The sequence below is a fragment of the Danio rerio genome, chromosome 13 (genome assembly GCF_049306965.1).
Source record: "Danio rerio strain Tuebingen ecotype United States chromosome 13, GRCz12tu, whole genome shotgun sequence".
Taxonomy (NCBI): Eukaryota; Metazoa; Chordata; class Actinopteri; order Cypriniformes; family Danionidae; genus Danio; species Danio rerio.
The window spans coordinates 2,815,001-2,833,051 of NC_133188.1; the positions used below are offsets into that span (position 1 = coordinate 2,815,001).

An 18,051-nucleotide genomic window follows, 5' to 3' on the forward strand; every position below is an offset into this window, starting at 1 on the left:
TATATATATATATATATATATATATATATATATATATATATATATATATATATATATATACACGGTGTTGGGCAAGCTACTTGAAAAATTTTGTGAGCTAAGCTATTAGCTACTCTACTTAAAATTAATAATTTAATACTAAAGCTACCCCCTGGGAAATGTAATTAGCTACATCAAAGCTATTTTTGCAATTTTTATTTTTAATTTGAAGCAACTTAAATCCAAGTCAATCATATCTTAGTGATCAATAAAACTGTCAATGAAACATATGAGGCATAACTGTTCTGTTCGGGTATTTAATGTAAATGGTATCCTATATATTTCATTCTTATAGCTTTATTTTTTATATTATCTTTTCTACATTTGATCTCAGTAAAGTATGCAATTTTTGAGAAAATCCACTCGATTACAGTAATTTGAGTATTTGTAATTCGTGACATCAACATGTGGAGCGAGGACTGTTTGTTCAGCAGAGAACAGGCTGTTTTTTTGCTGAGTCAGTATCTCTTGATGAGATGTGCTGTTGCCTTTTGATTTCACCACAACATTTACTCGGCGTCTAACACAACTGTTTCAGTCTGATAAAGAACATAAACATCATTCAAGGTCTGTGATTTAGCTTGTTTACTGGTCCAAAGTTTACAGATGTACCAAGTCTTCTCTGTGTTGTTTATGTGTTGATTTTTGGCGAGCTCGCAGACTGAGGGTCAAGGTTTGGTTGGCTTGACTCCAGGAGCTCCTGCTGGTAGATGTCAAAACTACACCATCTGGTTTTCTTCTTTAAAAAGACTAAAGAAAGTACACTATTTATCAAGCATATATATGCAACATTTTTTTCCAGACACATTTTTAAACATAACACAGTAGTTTTAATGACTAATTGCTAATTTATTTTTAATTTGTCTTTGCCATGAGAACACTACATATTACAGTTATTTTACTAGTATTTTATCAATATATTTAGATACTAGTATTCAGATTAAAGTGCCATTTAAAGATTTAACTAGGCTAATTTGGTAACTAAGCAAGTTATTGGACAACAGTCGCAAATCTTTAGGAGCTAATAATATTAACTTTAGCAGTTTTTACATTTTCATTTCATTCATTTACTCACATTCATATATAAATAAATGGTCAGTGTATCTTTTGGTCATTTGATGCTCATTTTAGAAACGGATATTGAAAAACGAAAAACGAGCCGTTTTCGGATTTTCGTTTTAAAATTCAAAATCGAATATTGAAATGCGATGTGTTTTTCTCTTTCATGGTGAAAAAACGAAAAACCAAAATTCGAAAATAATTAGATTTTCATTTTTTTTATTTAAAATAACAAAAAATAAAATCACCAGAAAACAAAAACGAATAAAAGCTTCTTTTTCATATTCTGAAAGAAGATAGACCGACTCATTCACGGTAACGCAATGCTGCCACACACACACACAAACATGTATATACACACACACACACACACACACACACACACACACACACACACACACACACACACACACACACAAACATGTATATACACACACACACACAAACATGTATATACACACACACACACACACAAACATGTATATACACACACACACACACACACATATATATATATATACACACACACACACACACACAAACATGTATATACACACACACACACACACACACATATATATATATATATATATATATATATATATATATATATATATATATATATATATATATATATATATATATATATATATATATATATGGTCAAGCTAGTTTTATCTGGTCATTTTCCAGCCTGACCAGCTAAGACCAGGCTGTAGGTAAGTGGCCAAAACCACTCTAAAACCAGCCTGGTCAACCAGCTAAAACCAGACAATTTAGACTGGTTTAAGCTGTTTTTTCAGCAGGGTGGTCATTTAAAGGGATAGATTATCCAAAAAAATCAACATGTTAACTTAATTTACTCACCCTCACTCGTTGAAGATGGCACTTTCTTTCTTCAGTGGATCATTAAAGAAGATTTTGCTGATTTGAAGATTTTTGAAATCCGTGGTGCTTATTTGCAGGCTAAATTACAAGTCAGCGGTTCCCTGTTTTTGAATTTAAAAATCAACACAAACAATTATGTCCAAAATAAGTCTTTAACTCCTGATGATGCCTGTCTTATGATGTGAAATGATTGGTCGGAGTAAGAAATTGAACATTATTTACAATATTATCAGCTTTATAAAAGCCTTGGCAAACAGTTCTCAGTGCGTACAAGTGTATGGAAGCATATGAGTAGCAAAACTCTTTTTGAAATGTAATATGCGAAATGTAAAACGGCACTGTATTTCTGTATTTAAACGAGCATTGTCAAGATGTGCAAAGTTTGATGCAAGATAAAAATCTGCCATTTCCAAACACAGATTTTAAAATGTAAATTACACTAATGTTAACACATTATGAGCTGCAAAATTACACAGAAAATGTACTACCCAACTTGAATTGAGGCGTGCAACACAGAGCGCCTCTGTCAAAGTAGGAGTTTGGTTCACATTTCCGACAATAAGTCAGTCTGGTCCCACTTTACATCAAGTAACCTTAACTAATATGTACTTACATAGGAACTAATAGTTTGCTACAATGTACTTATTGTGTAAATACATGTATTTACTGTGTACTTATGCTTGATTAAATACATGTATGTAATTACATCTGTAACTAACTTTTGTAATTACATTTGTAAATACACTGTTGACCATCCCTTACACCTTAACCCTCCCTTAAACCTACGCATGCCACCAAACCTGTCCATAACCCAACCTCTATCCCAACTCAAAAGCGCCACAAGTGTTCTCAAATACATTATGAACACAGTAAGTACATTGTATTTATTTTTTTGATGTAAGTACATAGTAGTTTGGGACACTTAATATAAAGTGGGACCGTCAGACTTGTTTCCAGTGCATGTTGGACCCCGGCAGGCCTGCCCTTTCTCACCAATTAGGACAGAATTTCAAAGTGGAGCCTTGAGTTGAAGGGGGTCCAGCTTAGCGACCACAAGATTTTATCTCTATCATTCGCAGACGATGTTGTTCTGTTGGCTTTATCGACTTTGGATCTTCAGAATGCACTGGGGCGGTTTGCTGCCAAGTGTGATGCGACTGGGATGAGAATGAGCACCTTCAAGTCTGAGGCCATGGTGCTCCACCAGAAAAAAAGATGGTTTGCCATCTTCAGGTTGGAGGAAAGTCCTTACCCCAGGTGGAGAAGTTCAAGTATCTTGGGGTTTTGTTCACGAGTGAGGAAAGGATGGAGCGTGAGATTGACAAGCAGATTGGTGTAGTGACAGCAGTAGTTCGTTGTGGTAAAGACGGAGCTGAGCCAAAAGGCAAAGCTCTCGATTTACCAGTCAATGGTCCTACTCTCACCTATGGTCATGAGTTTTGGGTCATGACCGAAAAGACAAGATCTCGAAATGAAGTGGCAGAAATGAGTTTCCTTAGCAGGGTGATAGGGCGTATACTTATGGATTGGGTGAGGAGCTATGGCACCCAGGAGGAACTCAGAGTAGAGCCGCTGCTCCTCTACATCAAGAGAAGTCAGCTGAGGTGGCTCAGGCATCTATTTTTAATGCCTCATGGGTGCTTACTTAGGGAGGTGTTCCATAGATGTCCCAGGAAGACACAGTACATGCTAGGGACTATGTCTCTTCTCAACTGGTCTGGCAACACCTTGGGATCCTCCCCCGGAGGAGCTGGAGGAAGTGTCTGGGGAGAGGGAGGTCTGGGGTTCTCTTCTTAGACTGCTGCCCCCGCTACCCAGCCTCGGAAAAGCAGATAAAAATGAATGAATGTGCATCACATACAAGCAATAATGCTAGCAAATTACTATTTAAAATGTTATTTGGCCTACTTACATTGGATTAAGGACTCAGTGTTAGGAAAATGTGTTGCATTTTCATCTTTCACTGGGTGATGTTTGTGATCCAAGTCCTGGTTAAATGATTCGGCCATCATGACAACTCAACATTTCTTACAATGTATTACTTAAAGATCTAACAGAGTCTAACATCGAGTCTAAATGCAATAAGGCCAAATGACATTTAAATTATCTTTTTGGTTTTCTTAGCGTATGAATCAGCTTGGTTTCCATTAAACTACGTTGACTTCACAGAAATTGATTTGATTATAAATAAAGAATAAAATTTTATTCAGGCATTACCACTGTTAATTAATACACTGACATTTAAAGTAAGTCATAACTCAAAGCTTCTACTGGGGCACAGCAGAAGTTTGTCACCTATGGCTATTAATACACATATTGATGAATTACAACCCTGCTGAAAAATCCAGCTTAAACCAGCCTAGAATGGTTGGTTGGTTTAAGCTGGTCGACCAGCCTGGTTTTAGAGGGGTTTTGGCCATTTCCAGGCTGGTTCCAGCCATTTCCAGCCTGGTTTTAGCTGGTCAGGCTGTGAGATGACCAGCTAAAATCAGCTTCACCAGCCTAGCCAGGCTGGGAGCCCAGCCAAAACCAGCTATGTCCAGCTTAAACCAGGCTGGTCAAGTTGGTTTTAGCTGGTCATTTTCCAGCCTGACCAGCTAAAACCAGGCTGGAAATGGCTGGAAACCAGCCTGGAAATGGCCAAAACCCCTCTAAAACCAGGCTGGTCGACCAGCTTAAACCAGCCAACCATCCTAGGCTGGTTTAAGCTGGATTTTTTAGCAGGGAAAGAGTAGCTACACATGTCAATGTACACTTCAAATACAAAAACAGAACTTCAACTGAAAAATAAAGAAGACAAACACCAAAATGTTTTAAATGTTTCTTTATTTCTAAATTCCTCAGTATTTCTGCCCATTGGCAGGAATGCAAAAGAATCAGATTGGCTCAAACTTAATCACAAGAAAAAAAACGGAAAAAAAATCTAACTTTTTATATTTCGCTAACATCACTGAATCATTTGCATAATCAGGATGATCTTCGTGGTTTTCGGTTGAGCTTTTTCTCTTCATTCGATGAGAATATAATCAAATACCCTGCAGACTGCAAAGCATGTAGACATCCAGAGCTGGACACAAGCCCAACGTTTCCTCCAAATGTAGATACAATCATCAGCTGGACGTTTCCATTCCCTCTCTCCCTGTGTATGTTTTGGAAATTATCTTTTGGATTTTTAGCAGATATAAAAAACACAAACAACTGTATCTTTAAAGGTGAACACCGATGCGTTGACAACACACTTGACTCATTAAAAACTCTCCAAACAACTCAGCCCTTTACGTTACTGCTATCAAAATGCTTTCAATACTTACAATATGAAACAAGCCTGTGACATTCAATTAACAAAACATGTCAGTATGCAACGCTCCAGTTTCCGAGTCTCCAAACTGAGCAATGTCCGAAGAAAATCCTGAAATCATGCCACAAGGCCACTTTACCTGCATATACAGGTCAACAATTGTAAAAACAAGCTCATAAACACTATATAGCACGAAGAAAAAACGTCAAACTCTGCATATCAAAGTACATCCCTCCTCACAAAATTATGTTATACATACAGGTACATCAATATATACATAATAAAGCCAACACCAAGATTCTAAAAGTTCCCCATTTGATATCATTCACGAAACTTTAAGGGGCCTAGAGCTGGTACTTGAGTCACACCTAAAGTAATATGAATCCCATTGAGTTGGCCCTCCTAATTAGCTTTACAAGATGTATTAGGGGGTCAGCCCATTACAAAGAAACAAATCAATCTGATCTGTATTTAAAATAATAATGTTAAGTAATTAAAATAATAGAAAACATACGTATCAATTTGACCACCCCTATAATAGTTCATACCACTGCGAATGCAGTTTATGCAAGAAAAAGTTCATTCAACAGTCAGAAACCGGCAGATGTTTTTCACCGATGGACACCAGAAGTGTTCACAAGACAAGTTTTCTCATAAGATAGCTGTTTGTATCTACATATAGCCGAAAAGTAAAGTCAAATTAGATGTATGGTTTGACCTACAGTAACGTCTGAAATAGCTAATCAGTTGACACTGCAGGTCAGAACCATCGCGATCTCACGGTAATTCGTAACTTTTTGATTTAATGGCTAATTCGTTTGAATTCGTACAGTATCTCATTCGTTCAATTTTGTAACATTCGCTCATCCCCCAATGAAGGTTGGGTTTAGGGGTGGGTTTTTGGTGCCACGCCTCCTCGTTATTTTTTTTATAATTATTTTTAAGGGGTTTTAACCTTTATTGTGATAGGACAATGAAGATTTACAGACAGGAATGTTTGGGGAGCAGAGATAGGGGAAGGGTCGGCAAAGGACCTCGAGCCAGGAATCGAACTCGATCAGTGCTATGTGCTGATGCTAGGGATGGAATTTAACCGTTTCCAAGGTATACCGCGGTTTGGAAAAGTCAAGGTTTTAAAACCGCCAAAATTTTCTGCTATAACCTTCCTAAGGTATATGAAAGATTTTTTATTTATGTTTTTTTATTATTATTCTTTATAGGACAAAAATATCTTCAGCGGAAAAGATCTCCAAAGATACCGTTTTAAATTTTAAAGAATTCTGAAACAAATGTAGACAGCAGAAGTCTATGATGCATTTGAATTATTTAGCCTGACATGTTTACTGTTACAAAATACTTAAAATATTTCTTAAAATAAAATATACTGTTAAAAAGTCATTATATTTTACCCAGACATTTAAAAATAATATATTTTAGAGCAGTAATCAAGGTTATCATAACGTCAGAATCATATACCAGCCCATGCCTAGTCGATGCACTTACCACTAAGCTATTGTCGCCGACCTTTTTTAAATGGCACATTTTCTTATATGAATTAGCCACTAAACTGACAAGGTATAATAGTTACGTTTCCTCGTGAGATCAGGCTGGTCAGAACACTCTAAACATCCCTCAATCACCAAAAACTTCAAATACATTTTATTAATAAATTAGATGTAATTTAAATTAACACATAAATTCAATTCACTGAAGCATGTACTAACTATCATTACCGAAAAAATTGCCCCTCCAATCGTCAATGTATAATTCGCACACTGCATTTACTCTTACGCCCCATTTACACGAGGCGTCAACGTCAATGCTTCCCATTTACTTTGAATGGGTGCCGTCAGGCGTTGCCGAACTGCATTGTGGATCCATTGGCACCGCTTCAGAGGCATTGCTCGCACCAGAAGTTGGGACTAGCTCAACTTTTCAAGCGCAGACGGAAGCGTCAGCCAATCAGATCGCTGTATGCAAATACACCAACTAGACAGTGGCCTATTGCTGACTGAATTTCAGTGGCTGACGCTGCTATGACGATCGCTTCAGCCTCAACTTTAGACACGCCTTCAGTCAAACGTTAACGCTGAAACCCCGTGTGAATGGGACAATAGAAATAAAAAATATTGTGGCTGAAGAGGCTAACTGACGTCAACAGGATTGCTACTCCAAACGCAGAAGCAAATAGTCTTCTTTTGATTGAAGATTAAACAAAACAAACTTTTTTTTTTAGCCAGATTTAATATTTACCTAAAGAATAACAATGTGCGCTAGCAAAATAAACATTGTAAAGTTATTTACTAATGACATTCATACATTTTTTCAAGTGTGGCTTAAGTGTCCCACTGTATAAGAAAAAAGACATTTAAAGCAACATCGACGCCTCAGTGACTCGAAGTCCTTCGCAATTGGTTACAAAACAAGAGTAGTCCATAAAGCGTACATGGAAAGAGGTATAAAAAGTCGACTGCAGACCAGCTGAAGGGCGTTCATCTCGACACAGACCCAACGTTGCATGTAACACACCAACACAACCAAAACAATCAGGCATCATTCCACCTAAACACTGCAAAAGCCACCGATTATAACATTCATATCATGCACTTACAAATTCACCTGGAAACATCGATTCATAGCAAGGCTTCTTGACATCCGTCAATATTGAGCATCTGAACGCAGATGTGTTTCATATTATACACATCTCTAAAGATTGACAGACTTCCCCAATAAGAAAAATTCAACTCAAATTAATGGAAATGCATAATTGAACCAGGTTTCTCAGTCAATACACCAATCGGAATTTGTAAACTATTGTTTATCAGATCTTTGCACACTGACTATGCAGTTTTTTTAACACTTTAAATTTATAAAGCATCTCCAAAAGCTTGTTCTGATGTCTCTTCGGGTGTACTATTGATGAGTCTCTCTTGATTTATAATGATTTCTTCATAGGTTTTTGTCTGGGATTAGTGGTTATAATTTAATGATCTTTTGGATCTATATATCAATGACTATTAAGAGCAAAACTAATTAATTGGGAGCTGTTTTAAAACTGCTAACCCCCTAAAAGGACTTGATGATGGTTAGGGATGATGGAGGAAAAGTTTGAATGTTTCTCTTGCAAAAAGTATTGACGTAATATAAGGTTGTAGGAATTGCTGCATCCCAAATCACATACCGTTCGTCACCAAATAGCATTCAAGAACAGAGTCTGTTCCAAGTCATATGTTAAAATAACTATTCCAATGTTACACGGATGCGCTAATATTTTTCGGTAGACATTCAAAGTGCATATGTGTGCATCCACTAGTAGCTAATATTGCCCACAATACATCACGCATTGAATGTGAGTTCAGTTAGAACTACAAACATGGATACAAACTGTTAAACTACAAACTCTTCTGTTACACACTCAAAAGTATGCACTTTTATATAAGACGCAGTGTAAGTGGGCAAATTGGGATGCAGTATTTATTTATTTATATATATTATACAGGGTGGTTACATTTATATGGATACACCTTAATAAAATGGGAATGGTTGGGGATATTAGTGTCCTGTTTGTGGCACATTAGTATATGAGGGGGCAAAATTTTCAAGATGGGTAGTGACCATGGTGGCCATTTTGAAGTCAGCCATCTTGGATACAACTGTTGTTGTTTTTAATAGGAAGAGGGTCATGTGACACATCAAACTTATTGGGATTTCACAAGAAAAACAATGGTGTGCTTGGTTTTAACGTGACTTTATTCGTTCATGAGTTATTTACAAGTTTCTGATCACTTTTAAAATGTGTTCAGTGTGCTGCCCATTGTATTGGATTGTCAATGCAACCCTCTTCTCCCACTCTTCACACACTGATAGCAACACCGCAGGAGAAACGCCAGCACAGGCTTCCAGTATCTGTAGTTTCAGGTGCTGCACATCTTGTATCTTCACACCATAGACAACTGCCTTCAGATGACCTAAAAGATAAAACTCAAAGGGGTCAGATCAGGAGACCTTGGGGGGCCATTCAACTGGCCCACGACAACTGTTCATCTAGGAATGCTCAGGCCTGACACCCTTAATGTGTTGGTGCACCATCTTGCAGGAAAAACTCAGGGGACATGGCAGATTCAGTGCATAAAGAGGGAAACACATCATCATGGAGCAACGTCAAATGTCCAGTGTCCTTGAGGATTCCATTGATGAAGAATGGCCCCACTATCTTGGCTGTCTATGGTGTGAAGACACAAGATGTGCAGCACCTGAAATCACAGATACTGGAAGCCTGTGCTGGCACTTTCTCCTGTGGGAGTGGGAGAAGAGGGTTGCATTGACAATCCAACACAATGGCCAGCACATTGAACTCATTTTATAAGTGGTCAGAAACTTATATATATAACTCATGAACGAATAAAGTTACGTTAAAACCAAGCACACCATTGTTTTTCTTGTGAAATTCCCAATAAGTTTGATGTGTCACATGACCCTCTTCGTATTAAAAAAAACAAAAATTGGATCCAAGATGGCCGACTTCAAAATGGCAACCATGGTCACCACCCGTCTTGAGGAGTTTGCCTCTTCACATATACCAATGTGCCACAATCAAGACAATAAGATCACCAAACATTCCCATTTGATTAAGGTGTATCCATATAAATGGCCCACCCTGTGTATGTATGACCAGTTTTCAACACAAACATTGCGAAATCATGATACTTTACTTTCTGATATTATTGTGTAAGCTTTTCCAAAAAGGAGAGACAGAAAAAACTACCTTTCTCTCTTCCTTTGACTTTTTCCATCTAGACCCTGAGAAGATGTGAAGGAGAGAGGAATGAAAGAAGAACGACTGGCTCACATACACACACACTCACGCACAAGCACTCACATTTAAGACTCGTTTAATCTTTCCTTTCTCGCATGATAAAAAACAAGAACATCTCAGTCCAATGAACAAAATGACAAGAAAGACAGTCCCAAAATTAAACCTAAAAACAATTCGGTCTCAGTGAGAAAAGAGTCATTTGGATGAGAGTTTAAAACGGATGGTATGAAAATCTCCAGTGTAAAAAAAGGAGATGTAAGAGTGGCGCGGTATTTTAGACAGCTGGGTAAGACTGGAACTACTATATATCTGCTGTTTATCACCATGCAGACCTGTTTTTGTTGCAGGTCAGGCTTGTGTGAGAATGTGTTAGCTGCGGATATACTGAATGTCGTGCACAGCTGTACATGGCTATTGTTCAGTAAATTCAAGGCAAAAATTATGGTTGAAATTCAAGGTATCCATGACCATGATGACCAGCAGAAGCAGCCTGGAATATTGAGGTCCTTGAGTCCAACGTATGAACCAGGAACACCTGCCTGGCATCACCAGATTTGCACGTCCTATAGTTTTTGGCTCAGGGACAGATGCTATGCAAGCAGGCAAATCAGCTTCACACCCAGTTCCTCCACCAATGTTCACAGAAAGTGAGAGAGAACACAAATGAACATTCAAACGTGATTTAAAGCTTAGTTCACCTAAAAACGAACATTTACTCAACTTCATGTCATTCCAAACCTGTTTAAGTTGCCTTCTGCAAAACAGAAGAAGATATTTTAAAGAACACGAGTGAAATTGGAGCAAAACTGTCAAAAGGTCTTAGAAAAGTGCTTAAAAGATCCTTGAAACTATTTTTAAAAAACTTCAAAAGGTACTCGAAAGATCCTCAAAACATCTTCTCTTTTAAAGAACCTAAAGACATCCTCAAATATTTGAATAAACCCTCAAATGATCTTTGAAATGTATTCAAAAGATCCTCAAAACATCTTTGAAAGAACCTCAAGACATATTAGTTTTTTTTTAATAAATCCGCAACGGATCTTTGTAACATATTTGAGAGACTCTTAAGAGACTCTCAAAAGAGCCTCAAAAGATCCTTGAAAGATTCCTAAAACAGCCTTGAAAGATCTTTGAAAGATTCCTTAAAGAGCCTCGAAGCATCTTTGAGAGATTCTCAAAAGAGCCTCGAAAGATTCTTAAAAGAGCCTCGAAACATCTTTGAAAAATTCTCAAAAGAGCCTCTAAACATCTTTAAGAGATTCTCTAAAGAGCCTCGAAAGATCCTTGAAAGATTCCTAAAAGAGCCTTGAAAGATCTTTGAAAGATTCTCAAAAGAGCCTCAAAAGATTCTTAAAAGAGCCTCGAAAGATTCTTAAAAGAGCCTCGAAAGATTCTTAAAAGAGCCTCGAAAGATTCTTAAAAAAGCCTCGAAAGATTCTTAAAAAAGCCTCGAAAGATTCTTAAAAAAGCCTCGAAAGATTCTTAAAAAAGCCTCGAAAGATCTTTGAATAATTCTCAAAAGAGCCTCTAAACATCTTCTAAAAACCCTCAAAAGAGCCCTAAAACATCTTTGAGAGATTCTCAAAAGAGCCTCGAAACATCTTAGAGATTCTCTAAAGAGCCTCGAAAGATCCTTGAAAGATTCTTAAAAGAGCCTCGAAACATCTTTGAAAGATTCTCAAAAACGCCTCGAAAGATCCTTGAAAGATTGCTAAATGAGCCTTGAAAGGTCTTTGAAAGATTCTCAAAAGAGCCTCGAAAGATTCTTAAAAAAGCCTCGAAAGATCTTTGAATAATTCTCAAAAGAGCCTCTAAACATCTTTTAAAAACCCTCAAAAGAGCCCTAAAACATCTTTGAGAGATTCTCAAAAGAGCCTTGAAAGATTCTTGAAACATTTTCGAAAGATCCTCAAGACATCCACAAAAGATCTTTGAAACAGCTTTGAAAAATATGTGAAGCAACCTTAAAAGACCATCGAAACCTCTTCGAAAGATCCTCAAAGGTTTCTCAAACATTTCAAAAGATCCTCAAAAGATCTTTTCTATTATGCACAGAAGAAGGACAGTCAAACAGGTCTGGAACGATATGAGGACGAGCCAATAAAGACCAAAAGATTGATAGACTACCTCATAAGTGAAGTACAGATTTGGTAATTAAAAAAATTAATTCCACCCTTTATGTATAGAAAAAAGCTTGTGTTGATTTTGTTTTATTTGTGTGTTGGCCTGTGTGTATGTAAACGTGAACATGTTTGGAACTCAGACAGGTAAACTGATTTAATTCCACCTTTAACATAATCAGTTACCGAATCGCGTATGAATGTCTGTATTAGTGTTTGTGTGTGTGTCAGTGTAAATTTACTGGTTTTAACTACAAATTCCAAATCTCTCAGCATCCAAGCCAAACCAATACCTCCACGACCACAGAACAAAACATTAACAAAACTAAGACACAAATGAAAAGAAAATCTCGAAAGGATAAAAAAACCGAGGAGACTCTGCTGCTGTAATCCCACAGGAAGGCTGCAGTGTCATGCTGGTGCCTCTGGGCGCGCTATTGAGCAAGAGAAAAAGAGGAAGGGCTAGACACCTTATAAGGGCGGGTTAAAGGGTGTGCCCTCGTCACTGGGCGTGGCTGTATCATCACTAGGCTCTAGGCTGTCCTTTGGGCTCAGAGTGCTGTCGGAAGGGGGCGTGGCATCATCAGAAGGGGGCGGAGTTTCCGGCGAGCCATCCTGCTGTCCATTAGGAGTGGCCTTATGCAGGGGTTCAGGGGGTGTTGGAGGAGGAGTGTTGGAGTCGGGATGGGTGCTGATGGCTAGTGAGACTGGCACCGCCATCGGCACAGGCTCAGTAGGAGTGTTGGGGATGCTGGGTACCGATGGCAGCCCCCGAGGGGTGGAGTTGTTCAGAAAGGAGTCGCCGAAGCCCAGACTGGAGTCGCTGTGCACCAATGAAGAGGTTTTTTCCACTAGACGCCACTGCATGATGCTCATGTCCTTGCCACCCGTGGAAACCAGGTGACTATCGTTGTGCATGAAGCTCACATTGGTCACGTGACTGCTGTGGGCGCTGTACTTGTGGCTTGGGGCCTGCAATTAAACAACAAAACCAAGCAAACTTCAGATGAATGCATTCATCAATCTTACCCAATTGACCCTTCGCAAAGCTCCTTCCCCTACTCACTGTCTGACAAGCTTTCAGTATCATCCTATAACTCTGGGCACTCCTCAGGGAAATAGTGAATCATTTCTATACAAATTACATATTCAAATTCAATTAAAGGTCGGTGAAATTAAAATCCATTTTTTATGTTAGCTTTAGTCTATTCATTTTAAAGATACCTATTAGCTAGTGTGCTACCATAATAGTATTTGAAGATTTACACCTGATTTAAACATCCAACGCTTGCAGTTTGTCACTTCCATCGATCAACGTTTTTGTTCATGCCACCTCATACTTCAGTTTCTCTTCAAATCTTCTGACCAATCAAATGCTCTCTAGTATCCGACATGCCCCGCCCACTTCTCATTTGCGTTTCATTTTTTTAAAGATTTATTTTTGCTTTTTTTAAATAGGACAGTATTGAGACAATAAGCGAAGTTGGAGAGAAAGAGAGGGGGTAGGGTAGGGAAATGTCCTCAAGTTGGAAATCGAACTCGGGACTCCCTGACGTGCTACTGCACCGTATGTCAACACGCTAACCACTAGGCTGTTGCGCCGACTTTGCTTTTCATTTGATGCGCTTGAGCTCAACCACTCTCACTGGCAGAGCTGTGATGAAAACCAAACGCTATTGGCTGATTTTAAAAAGGGGAGGAGCTACTATATGTCCCACCTTCTCTTGATTTTTTTAGTTGACATTATATGAAACATAGATTAAAAAATGCACATTTCAAGGCACTTTATGGGTCCCCCAATTGACCCTTAAAAAAGACCCTCCCCCTTCTTACTTAAAAAACTTGTGCGAACTCTAGAAAAGATGTGATATGCGAACGGCCCCTAAAATGTGGCCGCCATTTGCGTTATCACCTGATCTTCTTGCACAGACATGCTGGATTCACCTGATTTGTTGACAAATGGGTTGTGGATCTATTCCTTGGCAGCTCGTGGTTCCTTCACTGAGCCTTTTCCTCTTCACAAAAAAACTTTCCAACGACGTGTTTCTTACTTATTTTGCTGCTTGTGGGTTAAATTTGAGCGCTCAAGTAACCGAGATACTATGGTAATTTTTCAAAATGATTAATTTTTCTAAATAACAGCATGTTCAGACTTGGATAATAGATAAAACTGAAATGCATAATGATTTCTTGTGCGGCCCTGTACCAATTGATCCACGGAGCGATACCAGTTTGTGACCTAATGGTTAAGGACCACGTTGTTAAACGACTTAATGTAAATGTGTGGTGACTGACCTTGGGCCTGGAGCAGGGATACTGGAAGAGGTGTACTTTACAGAAGTCATCAGCCAGAGCGATCACCTTCCTGTTGTGGGATCGTATCAGCGCATTGATATCTGTGCCATCTGAGCCCTCCGGCCAAACGCCTGAAACACAACAAATACATCAGTGCACAACATCACAACACCGAGTATGTTTACATGGACACCAACATTCAGATTTTAAATAAGATTAAGACAATTCTCCAATTAAGGCCCAATCCCAGTTCTAGTTTTGTACCCCTTACAACCGAGGGTGAAGGGGAAGGGCTTCAATATTTACCCATAAGAACAGCACTACAGCACCTGCACACGTCATCATATGTCCTCGCGATCTCCTCGCGACTGCTGTAGTTATTCTAGTTGTGTTATTTATTGCTATTTATCTTCAGGAAATCACTGAAGGCATTTATTATGTTATCATAACGATCTAATGTGGCAATAAGATCGTAACTTTCTGTGTATTCCCTACTGAAAAAAAACAGCTTAATCCAGCCTAGGCTGGTTGGCTGGTGTTAGCTGGTCGACCAAGCTGGTTTTAGAGGGGTTTTGGCCATTTCCAGGCTGGTTTCCAGCCATTTCCAGTCTGGTCTTAGCTAGGCAGGCTGGGAGATGACCAGCTAAAACCAGCTTGACCAGCCTAGCCAGGCTGGAAGCCAAGCCAAAACCAGCTAAGTCCAGCTTAAACCAGGCTGGTCATGCTGGTTTTAGCTGGATTTAGCTGGTCCTTTTCCTGCCTGACCAGCTACGAATAGGCAAGAAATGGCTGGAAACCAGCCTGGAAATGGCCAAAACCCCTCTAAAACCAGCCTGGTCAACCAGCTAAAACCAGCCAACTAGCATAGGCTGGTTTAAGCTGGATTTTTCAGCAGGGTTTACACAGTGGCCATATTCATCAATGTATAAACACACCAAAGACAGCATTAACATTATAGCAGACACTGTAAAAAGACCACTGACAACAACTAGACCTTACTGGTATTCAAGTGTCAGAATGTTGTGGCACTGCTGTACAGGAGTTATTAATAGGGATTATAGATCGCCAAATTTAGATCTTTAAATTCAAATGAGATTGTGCTCTTTTCAAAAGAGGGCGGAGCTACAAATGCCTGTGTGTCAGCATAGGGGCAGATTCAAAACAATGTTATCTTAATCCCTTTATGCAGTGTGGAGCCCAGCATTGTTTAAAGTGTATATGGTTACAAAAAAAATCTCATCATTTCTTTCAGCAAAAACAGTCTGGTGTAACCCCATTTGGACTGCCAAGTAAGGGTGTTTGTGAGTGAGAATGACTCAGACCCCCTCAAGGCTAAACCACTGACTGAAATAAAAGAGTGTAAAGCAGAAAGTAGGGTTCAAATGACAACCACTAAACTCTTGAGACACGGATAAACGTTTGAGTTGAGGCGTTGAAGAAAGTGAGTGCATGTGACTGATTCAAAAACAAAAGAGTATCCCAGCTCTACCAAAACTGAGTTGTCTGAGCATGAAAAGTCCCATGATGCCTCAGTGCACAGATACTGACCGAAGACGTGGAAGCCGAGCACGCAGGTGTACGTGGCCCAGTCGATGTCTTTGCACTCGGAGCGGTTGCGGATCAGCTTACAGCCGTTTGGAATGTCCCCTGCGGAAAAACAACAACACCATCATATAAACATTCAATAACGAGACGAAACCGGAGTGCGATTAGAAGGCAATGTTTTTCTGGGAAGAGGCGAGCCTGTGGTCAGACACTTACAGTAAAGGATTTCGTAGTCTCCTGAGTTGGACATGATGAACTTGTTGTCGGGGGACCAGTCAAGATGTGTAATGTAGCTGGAATGTCCCTGAGGATTCAAAGATTTAGCAGAGAACAACTTACTGTTGTAGCACTTGCAATAATCAGAGTGAAAAAATTTAAATAAGGACATAAAAACTACTATAGTGTTTAATTTACAGGAAACTGTGGTGTATTGTTGTAAAATATAACATATACACTCATCGGCCACTTTATTAGGTACACCTGTCCAACTGCTCATTTATGCAAATTTCGTTAATGCAAATGTGCCAATCACATGGCAGCAACTCAATGCATTTAGGCATGTGGACATGGTCAGGACGATCTGCTGCAGTTCAAACCGAGCATCAGAATGGGAAAGAAAGGTGATTTAAGCGAGTTTGAACGTGGCATGGTTGTTGGTGCCAGACTGGTCTTGAGTATTTCAGAAACTGCTGATCTACTGGGATTTTCACGCGCAGCCATCTCTAGGGTTTACAGAGAATGGCCTGAAAAAGAGGAAATCTCCAGTGAGCGGCAGTTCTGTGGGCGCAAATGCCTTGCTGATGCCAGAGGAGAATGGCCAGACTGGTTCCAGCTGATAGAAAGGCAACAGTAAGTCAAATAAGCACTCGTTACAACCGAGCTCTGCAGAAGAGCATCTCTGAACACACAACACGTCCAACCTTGAGGCAGATGGGCTACAGCAGCAGAAGAGCACACCGGGTGCCGCTCCTGTCAGCTAAGAACAGGAAACTGAGGCTACAATTCACACAGACTCACCAAAACTGGACAATAGAAGATTGGAGAAACGTCGCCTGCTCTGATGAGTCTCCATTTCTGCTGACACATTCGGTCAGAATTTGGCATCAACAACATGAAAGCATGGATTCATCCTGCCTTGTATCAACAGTTCAGATCATGACAATGAGTTCACTGTACTTAAATGGCCTCCACAGTCACCAGAACTCAATTCAATAGAGCACATTTGGGATGTGGTGGAACGGGGAGATTGTCATCATGGATGTGCAGCCGACAAATCTGCAGCAACTGTGTGATGCTATCATGCCAATTTGGAGCAAAATCTCTGAGGAATTTTTCCAGTAACTTGTTGAATATATGCCATGAAGGATTAAGGCAGTTCTGATGGCAAAAGTGGGTCAAACTCGCTACTAGTAAGGTGTACCTAATAAAGTGGCCGGTGAGTGTAGTTGTAGAACTAAAGTATTGGCTCATTTGTTTATATTACTAGTTGTTTTGTTCCTATAAAAACCATAGAATCACCACAACTCATTCAAGTACTTTACTGTAGTATGGTTGAAAAACACTACATAGCAGTAATACTCACAGTGCATTTCCCATATCTGCTGTACTTGCGTCCCTTGTCCGACACCGTGTAGAGGTAAATGAAGTTATCATGTGATCCCACTGCCAGCAGCGTCCCATCTGAGAAACAGCGACATTAAACTGTCTGTTTTACACACACATTTACAGAGCAGAAAACAGAAATATGCCGCTCACCGACAGAGTAGCGCATCACTGAGAGCTGCTCGTTGCCGTCTGTGTGAATGGCAATCAGATCCCTCGTCTCTGCATCCAGAACATACCACCTTAAACACATCAAATCAGACCATTAAAGCTGTGAAATGCTGAATGCACATTTATTTAAGTGTTTCACATGTTCCATATTCTAATTCTATATTTAATTTGATATAATATTATATATAATTTAAAAAGGATTTCCGCAAGTGGACTAT

At 39.2% G+C, this 18,051-nt stretch overlaps 2 protein-coding genes across 19 annotated transcripts in view; both read right to left on the bottom strand.

Moving 5' to 3' along the window:
- fbxo9 (F-box protein 9) overlaps nucleotides 1-18,051 on the bottom strand; it is an 884,197-nt gene that overhangs the window by 478,295 nt on the left and 387,851 nt on the right. The gene's annotated exons all lie outside the window — the stretch shown is intronic.
- eml4 (EMAP like 4) overlaps nucleotides 10,160-18,051 on the bottom strand; it is a 127,086-nt gene continuing 119,194 nt past the window's right edge. For 10 of the 18 annotated variants that reach the window (XM_073920523.1, XM_073920522.1, XM_073920519.1 and 7 more), the window contains 6 exons: nucleotides 17,816-17,904; nucleotides 17,643-17,740; nucleotides 16,277-16,364; nucleotides 16,064-16,162; nucleotides 14,516-14,646; nucleotides 10,160-13,192 (listed from right to left, as the gene is read on the bottom strand). In XM_073920523.1, coding sequence (XP_073776624.1) covers nucleotides 12,692-13,192; nucleotides 14,516-14,646; nucleotides 16,064-16,162; nucleotides 16,277-16,364; nucleotides 17,643-17,740; nucleotides 17,816-17,904 — 1,006 coding nt within the window. In that variant the 3' untranslated portion in view covers nucleotides 10,160-12,691. Of the gene's footprint in view, nucleotides 13,193-14,515; nucleotides 15,179-15,240; nucleotides 16,163-16,276; nucleotides 16,365-17,642; nucleotides 17,741-17,815; nucleotides 17,905-18,051 lie in introns of those variants that run through there. The other 8 variants (XR_012389083.1, XR_012389082.1, XR_012389080.1 and 5 more) reach the window with 2 other exon arrangements.